This window comes from Thermobia domestica, chromosome 16, assembly GCF_964235325.1.
Source record: "Thermobia domestica chromosome 16, izTheDome1.hap1.1, whole genome shotgun sequence".
NCBI lineage: Eukaryota > Metazoa > Arthropoda > Insecta > Zygentoma > Lepismatidae > Thermobia > Thermobia domestica.
The window spans coordinates 75,498,391-75,512,927 of record NC_137469.1 but is presented as its reverse complement, the minus strand read 5'-3'; the positions used below and the strand labels follow the sequence as shown (position 1 = coordinate 75,512,927).

General features: G+C 34.1%; 1 protein-coding gene across 10 annotated transcripts in view; it reads left to right on the top strand.

Moving 5' to 3' along the window:
• LOC145673174 (uncharacterized) overlaps nucleotides 1-14,537 on the top strand; it is a 159,242-nt gene that overhangs the window by 91,489 nt on the left and 53,216 nt on the right. For all 10 annotated transcript variants that reach the window (XM_081742626.1, XM_081742623.1, XM_081742622.1 and 7 more), the window contains 3 exons: nucleotides 8,260-8,577; nucleotides 12,512-12,552; nucleotides 14,373-14,451. In XM_081742626.1, coding sequence (XP_081598752.1) covers nucleotides 8,260-8,577; nucleotides 12,512-12,552; nucleotides 14,373-14,451 — 438 coding nt within the window. The remainder of the gene's footprint in view (nucleotides 1-8,259; nucleotides 8,578-12,511; nucleotides 12,553-14,372; nucleotides 14,452-14,537) is intronic.

Below are 14,537 nucleotides of genomic sequence, written 5' to 3'. Positions count from 1 at the left end.
CAGTATCGGATTTAGAAAAATATTTGGAATTTTAGAAAAATATTTTGAATAATGTTTGGTTTTTCTAAAAATTTCTAACTTTTATTTAAGAGGAGCTTAAGTTTATGAGTACAGGAATAACAAATATTTCGTTTCGTTTGTATATTCAGCTATAATCATCCAGATACAACCTTGAAGACCATTTTATACTGATAATCAGTGGCGGATTTAGAAAAGTATTTTGGGAGGGTTTCTTATTAATGCTTAGTTTTTATAAAAATTCCTAATGTTTTATTTGAGAACAGCTTGAAGTTTATGAGTAAAGGCAAAACAAATATTTAGTTTGTTTTAGAAATTCCGTAATTTCGGGGTAGAGGCTTCAATCCGGAAGACATTTCCACCCTAACCCTCTTCGCAAATCCATCACTGCTGGTAATTAATAATAACAAAGATTTAAAAACGATTAGAAAGTAAGTCGGCCAGGACTCACAGTACACGCACTATCTCTACATTCACAGATGGAATTAAGAAAAACTTTTGTCAAAATGGTTGAATGCGGGGTTGAATCCCGGACTTCACGATAGAAGTGCGAAAGCTAACCACTCACTCGTGCTTGTTGTGTAGTTGTGCTTAACTTAAATGTATTCTCTCTCTCTCTCTCTCTTTCTCTATGGCCACGAAAGCTCTCCATTGACTTCTGTGCTTATCCAATTCAATCCAATTTCTACTCTGTATTCCTATTTCTGCTAGGTCCATCTTAATATTGTCCTCCCATCTGTGCCTAGATTTTCCTAATGGATGTTTCCCGATTGGGTTTCCAGTTAAAACTTTGAAAGCGTTCCTACTTTCTTCCATTCTGGCTACATGACCTGCTCACCTGAGCCTCCTAGACTTAATGACCGTAACAATGTTTGGTAAACCGTATAAATTATGCAGTTCCTCCTTATGAAGTTTCCATCATTCCCGTTCCTCTTGGGTCCAAATATTCGTCTCAGAATTTTATTCTCAAATAATTTCAGTCTGCGTTCTTCCCTCAGCGTAAGCGACTATGTTTTACAACAATAAAGCATAAAAGGCATGATTATCATTTTATATATTTTAAGCTTTAAATTCCTTGGCAGAATTCGCGACAAAATATTTTGAACTGAACAATAACAAGAATTTCCTGATTTTAGTCGACATTTAATTTCTTTGTGGGTATGATTTTGGTCTGGTAATACTGATCCAAGATATTTGAAAGTATCCACTGTGTCGAAAGTATTAATTGACATTTTAACGCATTCATAATGTGCCGTATTACGATCCGTGTGAACTTCCTTGTATTTAGATTTCTCTGCATTTGCTTATGTCCCTGCAAGCGTTTAATGAGGCCTCTGCATTTCTTTCGATTGTTCTATCAGATTTACATCATCAGCATATACCATAACCTGGTGAATACTATTCAACTCTAGGCCCTGGTTCCTATCTTTGATTTTTCTTATAGCGTACTCCGGAACAAAGCTGAATAATAACGGCGATAACGCATATCCTTGTTTCAGGCCAATCTCGACGTGGAAGCTCTCACTTTTCTACTCGGACTTTACTCTGGAATTCATTTAAACACTTAATAAATCAAGCTCTTTCGGTATTCCAAATTCTGTAAGAATGTTGTACAATGTTTCCCTCCTTACCGAGTCGTAAGCCTTTCTAAAATCAATAAACAGTTGATGTACTGGGTAATATATGCCCATTTCTTTTCGAGTATTTGTCGAATGGTAAATATCTGGTCGATTTCGACAAAATTCACACTGATAATCTCCAATAATTTCATCTGCGTATGGGGTCAATCTTATTAATAGAATGTTAAGAGAAATGCCTCGATAATTATTACAATCAATTTTGTCGTCTTTCTTGTGAATTGGAACAGTGATTGATTCTTCCACTCTTTTTAAATGTATTCCATAGTTTTTCTTTTTTGTAAAAAAAGAATAAATAAAATAATAAAAAAATAAAAATAAAAAAAAAAGTTTCGTAACTATATGTTGAATTTTCTTGTTAAAAATTTAAAAACCTTCAACATTGTGTAAACCGTGATGGTGGTTATATATTCTACAGCCTAGGAAACCATAGCCCTACGCTAAGATGAACTGTCTATTACGTATGTGATCCATGAACAGAAAATTCGATACTTTCCCGATTCTGAACAAGCTTAAGGAACAGTCAGTGCATTACAGAATTTGGAGCTTTTCCGATTTTGCAGATCCGAAGCACCTGATAGATGGTAAAGATTATTACATATATGATCAATCAGTGAAAATTTTGTTCGAAATATTCATACAATGTATATGAAAGTTAAAACTTAACTGAAAAATTTCAAGAATGTACAGAACGACCCGAAACAAAGCTCTTGATGTGCAGATTTCTATCATGTTTTTCTTCATTTTGCTTCATAAAGAGGGTGTGTGATACTTTGAAGTAAAAATACTACATACAATTTTGCTAGTTATTTGTGTATCATTTTTTAAAGTACTTATTGTATATAAGAGGTTAAAATATTATTAAATATATTGGTTAATCCTTTGGAATTCATAATGTAAATATGTTAAGAATTTTAAAAAATCTTATTGAAATTCATGGTTTATTTTTGAAGTTTAATATTATTATCTGCATCAACCACTAACTAAATGAGTTTTTTGTTGTAGAGAAGCGAAACAAAGTCTCCTCTATCAGTTTAAAGCAAAATTTTCAAAAAATCCCAAAATTTCCCAAGCAAAAAAGCGAAGCAGAAAAAGCCGAGTTTTTTTTCCAAAAAAGCCGGTTTTTTTCCCGAGCCCTTGCATCTCTACTTTTGATACAATTCCACACCAAACAATAATAGATGCCTTGAGAAATAGAGCTATACCAGCAAATTATGTAAACACTGTTGCTAATTTATATGAAAATAATCAACTGAATTTAGTAATTTGAATGTTAATATTCAGATTAAGCGCGGCGTTCGTCAGGGGGACCCACTTAGTCCATTGTTATTCAATTTGGTATTAGACAGTGTTATAAGGAAATTGGATATAAAGCAGAAGGGGTTTAGTTTTCAGAATGTCCGTATTCCTCTACTTGCATATGCCGATGACGCATTGCTAGTTTCTAATTCGCAGCATGAACTTGAGGTGTTACAACTCGTATGTGAGTTGTTAGACAAACTTGATATGAAAATTGCTGTGAATAAATGTTTGTCATTTGGTGTTAAGCCACATAGAAAATCGTGGATTATTGATGGTGGTAACCTTAAGTTCGGCAATAGTTATATAAGAAATTTAGAAGTAGACGAAGCTTTCGAGTATCTTGGGTGCAAATACACTTTATGTAATGGTATACAGAACAAATATCATTTAGACGAATTAAGTAGAATACTGAGTGTGTAGAAACTTTCTTTAAAGACACGCCAGAAAATTTATTTGATTCAAACATATTTGCTCCCAAAGTTTTTTTACGTCTGGATTGCGAGTGAGCCTTCATTTTTTGAACTCTGTTGATGACTTAATTTTTTTTTTTTTTTTTTTGGTTGCATTTGGTAAACTCAACTGTTGACAGCGTATTCTGTTCAAAGAAAGAGACGGTGGACTAGGGTTCCCCAATAGGGCTCGCCCAGGTCAAGTTTATTTATACATTAAGATCCCTGGAAAATTATAACTTTTTGACATGATAAAGGTATCGAATTTAAATAAAATTGAAGATAAGATTATAAAGAAACTAAATATCGAAAGACCATATAATTTAGTAGTGTTAAATCAAATGAAGTCAAAGTTAAGAGATAAATGTTTTGAAATATGAAAGGGGAAGCAAAGTCAAGGGAAAGGTATTCAGTATTTTCACAATGACCCTGTCTCTAATTGTTTCCTTTTTGACAATGAGGTTCTTCCGGATAACAGGTTTATAGATGCAGTGAAGATGCGTACAAACACTTATGGCGTTAGGGTAGCTCTGGCTAGAGCTCAGCCAAATCTAAATGTTGAATGTAGAACTTGCAAGGAATCGATTGAGCCTATGGCCCATGTTTTGGGAAAATGTATTCAACATGCTAATCGCCGTATATTTAGACACAATCAAGTGGTTAACATCCTGGAGAAGCATTGTCATATTAAGGGGTTTAGAACTGACAAAGAGTTAGAATTCGATACCAGTAAGGGTAAACTGAAACCGGATCTCGTAGTTGGAAATATCACTCATAGATATATCCTTGATGTTACTATTTGATTTGAAAAAGGCAATATGGAAGAGACAGCTTTATTAGAGAAAATTACTAAATATGAAGTTTTGAAGGAAAAATTTAATGATAACAAGAAATAAAAGGTAATACCGGTTATTATTGGTTCCATGGAAGCAATTAGTAAAAGTGCTAGAAAATTTTTGAAAGAACTTAATGTGCCTAATTTTATTGTCAAGCGTATTGCTGTACTAGCTCTGAAATCAAGTATTGAAATTCTTAAGACACATTTAGATTAGACTAGTTTTATTAGTTTACGAACAAGGATGATTTAGAAATTTTTAACGTAGTGTTGAGACGATTATGTTTATATATAACAGAATCAAAGGCTTTTAATGAGTTTAGGTACTTTAATAATTGGTTTCTTGTTCATTACATTTATTTATTGCCTTTTTATACTGGAAATGTTGGTTGGATAATTTTATTATGCTACTTGTTGTTATAATGGTGTTGTTGCTATATATAAATGTTTGGAAAATTTTATTACAGTTTTAGATAGTTCTTTTTTTATTGTTATTATTTATGCTTTATCTTTCATAACTTGGTTTGTGGTGTGCTTGATAATGTTTTTAGCTGTTGACTTGTCTGTTTGGGTATTATTGGATTATTAAAATTTTGTTATTTAGGTTTACACAACTATGAGTATTAAAGGTAGTATAATATGTGTTGTAATAGAAGTAACAGTCAGAGAGAAGGTAGTAAGAGAGAGAAGGGGGAACTAAATGGAGCTCTACATAAACCTATTATTACAAAAATTTATCTTACGAAGTACCATTGCATTTTACTATTGTTTGTGTATATATGTGTTATTTTAAATGTATGTATTGGTTTTTAAAACTGAATAAAGATGAGAGGGGGTCAAAGTGGTTCCTAAGATGGTTAAATTTTTACCAGCTCTGGGAATACCCCTTTGGGGCTTTATGTTAAAGACATAAAATTTAATATTTACATTGTCATTTAAACTAATTAAGGGCGTGTTTCAGTGTTATATATATTTCTTCTGCAAGGCTGCAAGGGAAGAAAAAAGGGTAGTGGTTGCAGTTACTAAAATAAGATGATCACATCTCGAAATCTCTTAAGGATAGAAACATGAAATTTGGTATTTAGGTCTTTCATTGTAAATAATTAAAGTCGTGTTTCATCATTTTTTGATAATTCTCCTACAAGAAAAGGAAAACGGGTGGTGGTTGCAATTGTTATAGTAAGATGGCCATATTTCGAAATCGCTAATCGACGATTATGACCATATTTCGAAATCTCTATATGTAAGCTCAGTGTGTCAAATATCACTGAATTAAGCCTAAACTCTGCGTCTTCCCAATAATCTTAATACTCCTTTTTGTCTTTCTTTTCAAACTAATATAAAAGGATTAAAGACCTTGAAATAGCGAAAATTACCATGTTAAATAGGTACTTTAAATAAAAGAATATATATATATGGATAGATAGATAATATATTAATATTGAGACTTGACATAGTACTGCGTAATAAAGTGATATCTTGATGAATGTATTATCAATTGACTTCACAGACTCTCCTCATGTTTCTCTTCTATTTTAAGCTTGTTTTTCTTTGTTAACAATTGTATGCCTTGCTAATTTGTGTATTTAAATAAGATATAATGCATATGTTGAGTCGTGAGAAAGTCTTTAAAAAACACCATCATTTGTTGTAATGTACAAGTGCGGTGATTGTGTCGGACTTGTCAAAAACTTCTTTTCCTTCTTTTCTTTTTCGCGTAGTGATTAGGTTATTGTGAATTTTGTAATAAAGTATGACTCGTCATCGACGAATATTCATGAAGTTTTGAGAAGTGAAGGAAATTTGATTATTTTTGCTAACAGAGAGTTAGAGCGGATATACTAGACTCGTATTCGCGCGGGGCCGCGGTGGCTCAGTGGTAGAGCGTTCACCTCTGATGCATGGGGTCCCGGGTTCGATCCTAGCCCCCGCCAAGTGAACTTTGTGGTGGACAAACACCGTGTGCGTGGGTTTCCTCGGGGTTCTCCCGTTTCCTCCCACTTTCTTCATTCCACCATTTCATTCATTTCTCATCATCACCGTCTCCTTTAACCTAATCGGCATAACCGTGGGACGTAAAACTCACAGATTTCATTTCATTTTTCGTATTCGCGCATGGGCCACAGAGCGGCAAATGTCCAAGTTCAGGGCAAGGTCAGCATTAAAAAAAAAAAAAAAAGTTTCCACGAAAGAGAATGTTAAGGAAGTTCTGTGCTGAAAACAATACCACAGCGCGATCTTGTTTTTCCCGTTACGATGCTATCTGACACTAGAAGGAGCGTAGGCTATTGTTTATTGGCTGCCAGTGTAATCCGTCCATTTGGTTCCGTACGCTCCACTACGTTGCTGTTGACTCAATGTATTCCAAAGCGCTCAATTTTTTTAGATCTATACTGAATACAAACAAATAAAGGGGGATGGGCACAAAATTTTCTCGGTTAAATATGGGTCTGGATGTGCTGCCCAAAAAACCTATTTGGACGTTTGTTATTAGGCTAAAAACTACAGCCTTTCCTGAGCTGTATCAATGAAGAATTTATTTTTACTTTATTTTATCATGATATCCCAATTGAAGGAAACTGGCTTTTCCCGAAGAATCGGAAGCTTTTTCAATTTTGTAATAGTCGGAACATATATAGAAATAAGGCTTTGATTCTATCAGTCCAGTGCACAATTATAGCCATTGTTTCTGAATATTGTTCTCGGTCGTGTGTTGCACAGGGTGGGGCATAAATCGCTTGATACTAGCAGTTATTTAGTTCTTATTAACTAGAGAAGTAGTAACTGATTGACGTAACAATACGTTGTGGTTTGATTCGTGATCATAATACTTGGTAAGATGTGTTTTTGTAAAGACTTTAACTCTAGTTACATTCGTAATTAAGTAAGTTTACAAAGTAAAGGATGAACGTGTGTTCGTACTTCAGAAGTTGTGCTTACATAACCACAATTACACGATGTAATTGAGAAATTTGAACAGTGTTTTCTCTAAATAAATAAATAAATAAAGTGAAATAATTACAAATCTAGAGCATTTAAAAGAACGTATTACTTCTAAATTTGATAAAGTATCACCCAACAACGTTAGTGGTATAACATGCTCTTATGTTCTTAAAAGATGCAATTTGTACATTGCAAGTGATGGAGAATACTTCGAACACTTAATTTTACGTAAACATAACTTCCTAACGTAACTTATTGTTATGATACAGCTTGTAATAATTTTATAGTTTCGTAATAGATAAATAATTAATTTCAAATGCATTTTGTCATGGAATTATTGCCCACCCTGTATATTCAAACATAAGTATTTACTTAAAAATACTTACCTTTAAATGCATCTTGCATATTTTATTGTAATTTTATATTTATTTATTTATTTATTTTATATTTTTGTATAGTTTTAACGTTTTAACACGCCGCTTTGTTTTCCTGGACTATTTCAAAATTTTTAGTGTAAACTTATATCACATCTTATAACGAAGCCGGTACTATTTACCAATGGTAATGCTCAGATGAAGAATGGAATACAATTGTTAGTTGAAGGTTTTAGATCATCCTTGCCAACTTGTTATATGTACCCTAATTTCTTGTAAGTGATATGAAAAAATGTGTACTTCAGTAAATTCTAGTTGAGCAGAAAAGACACTTTATGCTTGAAGATACGTAGTAGTTGAGGTAACTAATAGATAGTGTTGTCAAATTAATTTAATTTAAGGGAATTGATTAAGAGTTGTTTCCCTGTATGAGATAAGAGTAATGAGCATTATGTTTGAAGAATTCGTAAATAATGCAAAGAATCTTAAGAAAGAAGGAACTGCTACACTTAAACACAAAATAGATTAACTTGCCGAGGAAGATAAGAGAACTTGCTGAAACTGTACATAGATTTAAAAAAAATAATGTATTCAGGCACTAAATATTAAATATACGTCAGTTCCTTTCTTTGAGTGATAAGTAATCTTTGTTTCATTTCCGATAGTGTTATTTAGAGATTTTTTTGTTTCTTTTTTTGTAGAGCTTGATTCTGTGGCAGTAAGAAGTAAGAAGCGGCAAACAAAATTACCATCAAGATATTCAGATTTTGAAGTAGATAACAAATGTACGAGCTTAAAACGCAATGAGAATGTAGAAGATAAATGTAGTTCCTTTACTAAGCAGAGCGAAAGTGTCCAGAATCTTACTTCATCCAACAAGGAAAAAGAGAATCAAAACTTAATAGAAATTCAGCAAACTGGTACTACTGATGATAAATCAAAAGCGTTACAGGAACCGCCTTGCGACAGAGATCTCTTGACCAGCGTTGAAAGTTCTTCACAGTCAGTAAAAATCAAAGGTATTTAGATAAATCTTATTGTGATATCGTACTACTAGTTAAGTCGGACGTATCATTAACTTCATATACAAAAGTATATTTACTTTTAACAGCAAGTTTGTATTGCCGTGTTTCATTTTGCTCTAACGTTCAATCGCTTAAAACAGATATCACTGGAGAATAATTATTGTTCTTGTAATAGTATGTATTATATATATAATCTCCATATTCCTCTTTTTAAAAAGGTTTGTATTTGTTTCCATAAATTGAACTTAACCAAACAAATATGAATCTTCAATTGAGACGTTTTTTCCAAGCCAAAGTATTAAAGCTTCGCAAGTATGGCGTTTAAAACAGAAGTGGAAGGTCAGTTTTGTGTTTGAATAGAACTTTATATTTAATTACAGTAGAGGATTGATTATCCGAATACCAATCAACCGAAAGCGTTCCAGTTGGAAAATTCAGATTTGTGCGTCATTTAGTTCCGCTAGCGGCCGTTAATGCTGTGGCGCTGCAGCGCTTTCCCCTTTCCTTCAAACCGGCTTACGTGACCAACCAACCTCGCGTCGTCAGTGGCGTGTGACGCCTTGCTTTTTACAGATCGTGCTGTAATTGTACCGTTCGCAATGGTGACTAAAGGTAAATGCGTTGTTGTAAATGTTTCCGATAAATTTAAAATAATAGATCAGTTGATGAATGGTGTTCGCAGATCAATCATTGCTCAGCAATATAGAGTTGGAAATGAAACATCGGACAATAAAAAGAACAGTATAATGCCATTACACTTGCGATTGTACTTGACAGTAAAGATGAAAGCTTGCACAGAGAAACTATGAAAATGGCAGAAAACCAGGATTTAGACAGTGCAGTTTATACATGATTCATGCGGGTACCTAGCCTATGACAACCAATAAGTGGCCCTTTGATTTGTGAAAAAGCTCCTGAAATGGACAAAAACAAGAGGGTAATGCTGATTTTAAAGCGTATACCGGCTGTCTTATGCGTTTCAAATTTAAGTATGAAATTAGGGAATTGTATATCCAGAGTGAAAAACTGTGGCTGATACTGAAGCATTGAACATTTCAAGAAATTATTTTGAAAGCATGATTAATAAGGAAGGCTACTTGTGAAAACATGATTAATAAGGAGGGCTACAAAAAAAAAAAAAAAAAAAAAAAAAAAAAAAAAGTTTTCTACTGGAGGAAAATTCTAATGAATTCTCTATTTTCTAAGAATGAAACGTCTGCAGCAGGTTTTAAGACAAGCAAATCTACATCACTACTATGGTATGCGAAACTGTTACTGGAACGTACATGCTATATTTACTAATCATAGAGAAGTGTAGAATTCTATGATTAGCAAAGGTAACTTGTGCCATCGCCTGTAGCTATTCCCGTAAAGCACCACAGGAATAAAAATCCGCGGTGCTTTAAAAAAATTAAAAAAAAAAAAAAATCCGGTAACAAAAGAATAAAAAGAATTAATGGATGAATACAAGCATTTGTATAGTAGTATAATACTACCAGGTTATCATAAAATAAGTATCGCTGTTCAGAGAACTCTGGAAACGTAACCACTTGACAGAATGCTAAACCTAGTAGAAGTATATTTGGGAACATGCAAAGGCGATTGTGTAGAAACTAAAATTAGTTCCAATTTTCACCACCAGAGTAATTGTGGCGCTGTACACCACCAAGTAAGTACAGTGTGGAAGAAAAACAACACTAATGATGCTAAATGATAAGAAATGCTGTAATTACTTCTCCTGTGGGTCTCGTGGCATTGATTACTAATGCTATTAATACCCCGTGGTCAGTGGCGGATTTGCGGGGAGGGGCTTTTGAGCAGAAGCGGTTCTTTAAAATTCCTCGATATCTTACAAAAACGGAGTTAAATGTTAGTGTTTCCTGTGCTCATAAACTGCAAGCTCTCCCCAAAATTCCAGGAAAAGATTAGTGTCAATCTTACCTCCAGAGGCTATGGTGCTTCTGTTCAGTGTTAATTACAGTAAGTATGGCATGAAAGACAAATGATATTATTGATATTCAATGAATGAAAGGCCGTAATTATGCCCTCCGTGCGACGCGTGGCATTGATTTGTACTACTATTAATAACACTGTGGTGTAGTGATGTGTTATGGGCGATGGTGGTGATGTGTGGTTCTGCCCAAAGGGAGTTCTTTGACGTGAAGGTCCCTGGGCAAGGAAAACCCATGGTGACTAGTACCGTATGAGATGATGACGACGTTCTAAGGACGGGCCTATGGGTTAACATGGGATCCGATTCACGTGTGTCTTAACCAGAAATCAAACCCGGGACCCCTTGATCACAAGGCAAACAGTGTGGGAAGAAAAACAAGCAAATATCGAATCGCAATCTATTCACTTCTGGCACACAGTGGCGCTCAAACCCGTTTCACTGAAACACATGCAGGCCTGGGAGGTAATTACATCCCTTCTTATTATTTAGCATCACTAGTGTTTTCTTCCACGCTGCCCTTACTTGGCGTTGTACAGCGCCACAATTACCTCTGGTGGCGAAAATTGGAACTCATTTTATTTTCTACACCAATCGCTTCTGCATGTTCCCAAATATACTTCTACCAAGTTTGGTTGTATTCTGTCGAATGGTTACGTCTCCAGAGTTCTCTGAACAGCGATACTTATTTTATGATAATCTGGTATATTTATCCCTGCAGTCAACAACTAGGAAGCTTACAACTAGAAATTTTGGACCGTGCTAAAAAAAAAAAAAAAAAAAAAAAAAAAAAAAAAAAAAAAAAAAAAAAAAAAAAAAAAAAAAAATCAGTGAGGAAACTTTGAACTTCTTGAGACGGCTATGAGGTGGTTAGAACAACAACATGAATGTGAGGTGAATTGCTATCTTAAAACGTGTGCGAGATTTAGTGGCATAAAAGCGAACCTCAGCTCTAAAGCAAAAGAAAATTTGGACTTTTTTTCTAAACTGTACACCAATGTACTACTTTATATAAGGTATGTATTTGTAAGACGTATATACAAAATATATACATTTTTGTGTTTAATATCACTCTTTGTTTGTTTCATATTGCCCCTATGACAATTGTACAACAATTGTACATTTTTTTTATTTTTTTGTAAATGATCGGTTATCTGAGACATCAATTACCCATCTGAACGCTCCCAGCCCCTAATTATTTCAGACAATCGATGCTCTACTGTATTAAAAAAAAAAAAAAAAAAAATAGGTTGCATATCAAATAATCATAACAAAATTTGAGTACTCACTTAAGCATCTAAATAACAGCTCGACTCAAACATTCCATCATGTTCTCACTATCTCAGGGAAGTAAATATTTTAAAGACTCGCCATCTTAAGGACTTTATATATATATATATATATATATATATATATATATATATATATATATATATATATATAAAGGGACACGCATTGAAGAAGGCAAGAACTTATCGCTGACGTTCAGTGACATGCTCTCACCATCTGAAGGAATTAAAGTTTTTAAGGGATGCGCACTGAAGATGACGAGAACTTATTGTTGAAATATTCTTATTGGATTGCTGTTTAGATCCTTAGGTGAATGTTCAAATTTTGTTAACATTATACATTATTTGTGTTTTTCTTTGTTTCTTTCTGAGGTGACAGCCAAATCAAGTGAGGGATAAAGTTCATTTTTATTAAACATATTTGATTATAAAACTATATTTTATTTAATTGAGAAATAAAGAAGAAAAAATAAAATTAGCCTGTAGCCTTAATTGTCGTGTAAAATAAAGCATATTATGAGGATTATTTAGAATCAAAATATATGGTAAACTATAAATTATATGGTAAAATTCACTTGCACATTGTCTTGAATCTGGTACGCTATTGAAGGATGAAAATGTAATTAATAGAAACAATCAGTGGATATATTCTGTAATGTAATTACATGTATGAAATTTTCATTTACAGATTTAGATACCGTGAAAGAAAATATCAAGAAAGAAAAAAAGGTAAGTGTGCTGTATTTATTATTTATTTCCTGTTTTCCTGTGTGTTTTCGTATTTGCAAATTCTGAACATTTTGTATTTCCTGCTTTGTTAAAAATAAGCGCAATCGTGTGATTGTTTATAGTTAAATCATCTGTAGTACAAAAACTAATTTGTATATGTTTTAATCATATTGCGCAAAATGGCCGTTGATAATAGAGCTAGGAAAGTGGCCGAAAATAGGAATATTAGACAAACAAAGCAAAACAGAAAACGCGCGCACACACACACACACACACAGTGTGTGTGTGTATATCGGGTCAAGACTTCACTTAGGAACTAATATGTGCCCTATCCAAAATTACCTGTTTCAGAATTCTGCTGCACTCACGCAACAATTTTTGTAGAGGGGATTTGGCTAAGAGCATATAATTCGAAGTACTCCCAACTACCTCTATAAAGACTGTTGCAGAAGTACCGCAGGATTCTGAAACATGGATATTTGGATAAGGCACATACTAGTTCTTAAGTGAAGTCTTGACTCGACTAGGGTTCGTCCCATAGTATTGGAGCTGTGGACCCTTAAAGTTCATTTTTTCATGTTTTCGGCAACCTTTAACTTCGAAAGGAAGCATTTGTGCACCCAGGTTGGTCTATACTTTTTGTCTTTTCTTGGTGTCAGGAATCATCCCCCAAACGTTGTCGGTTTTGTTTTGAAACACCCTGTATATATATATGTATAAAATATGTACTACAGAAAGGTGATTCTTCACATCAAAATAAGAGAAAAAGTTCATTTAAACCTTTGGGGGAAAATGCATAGTTTCAGAGCTAGGGCTGTCTAAAATCTTTGAAAAGCGAAATTTCAACAACACGTGCTGTTTCGAATTCGAGAAAACGTGGAAAAAATGAAATGTAATATTTAAGTCCTACGTCCCACAATTACGCCGGCTAGGCTAAAGGTGATGGTGATGATAAGAAGTGAATGAAATGGTGGAAAGAAGAAAGTGGGAAGAAACGAGAGAACACCGAAAAGACCCACGCACACGGTGTTTGTCCACCACAAAGCTCACTTGGCGCAAGGTGGAATCGAACCAAAAACTCCATATACCAGAGGTGAACGCTCTGTTACTGAGCCACCGCAGTGCCCGAGAAAACGTGGAGTGGCAGTCTATATCAGCGTAAAGGAAGTCAAAATCCAGAAAATGCATATTTCATCAATATGTAATGGGTGTGCAAGGAATTCCTACAGAAAAAAAAAAAAAAAAAAAAAATCCCGGACATTCTCTCAACAGAATTCTCAAATATGCTCAGGTTTCAAGGATGCTTCAAAGTAGTCAAAAGGTAAGCCTTGCCAACAATGGTCACAAAATACTTCAAACCGAGGGTCGAAAATGTTGGGACTGCGAGCTCCACAGTTCTTTGTGTTCGGAATAACGCGTGCTACGATGTATATTGTCATATATATGTTACGTATAAACGAGAAACAAAACATCGTGCCACGCATTATTCCGAACACGAACCGTGGTACTGGCGGTCTCTAACAGTTCCGACTTCCCGCTGAAGCATCTGTTGGAACCCCCCTGGCAGTATGTTTTCTTCTACATTAAATGATTGTTTTTCTGTCTATGCTTGAAGATCACTCCTAACGTTCAAAGGTTTCTACCCTTAAACCCCCACTATTTTCGAAATTTAAAAAAAAAAAAAAAAAAAGTGTCGATTATTTTTCGATGTTCTACAAGTATGCAAAGTTTCACTCATATTGATGAGTTACACTACCATAAGTCTTTTTGTGAGTGATTCTCACCATATTAATGATATTTAAATATTTTATGTTTTTCAGAAGAAAACTAGATTCAGTGCATACATGCTTTGGGCCAAGGAAGTTCGCCAGGAAATATTCAGAACAAATCCAGATATAGGTACGCACTTAAATGGACTGTATTTTAAATGATTATGTTGAAGTTAGGGAATGGAAAGTTTAAAAATTTGCCATGCTTTTACTAAA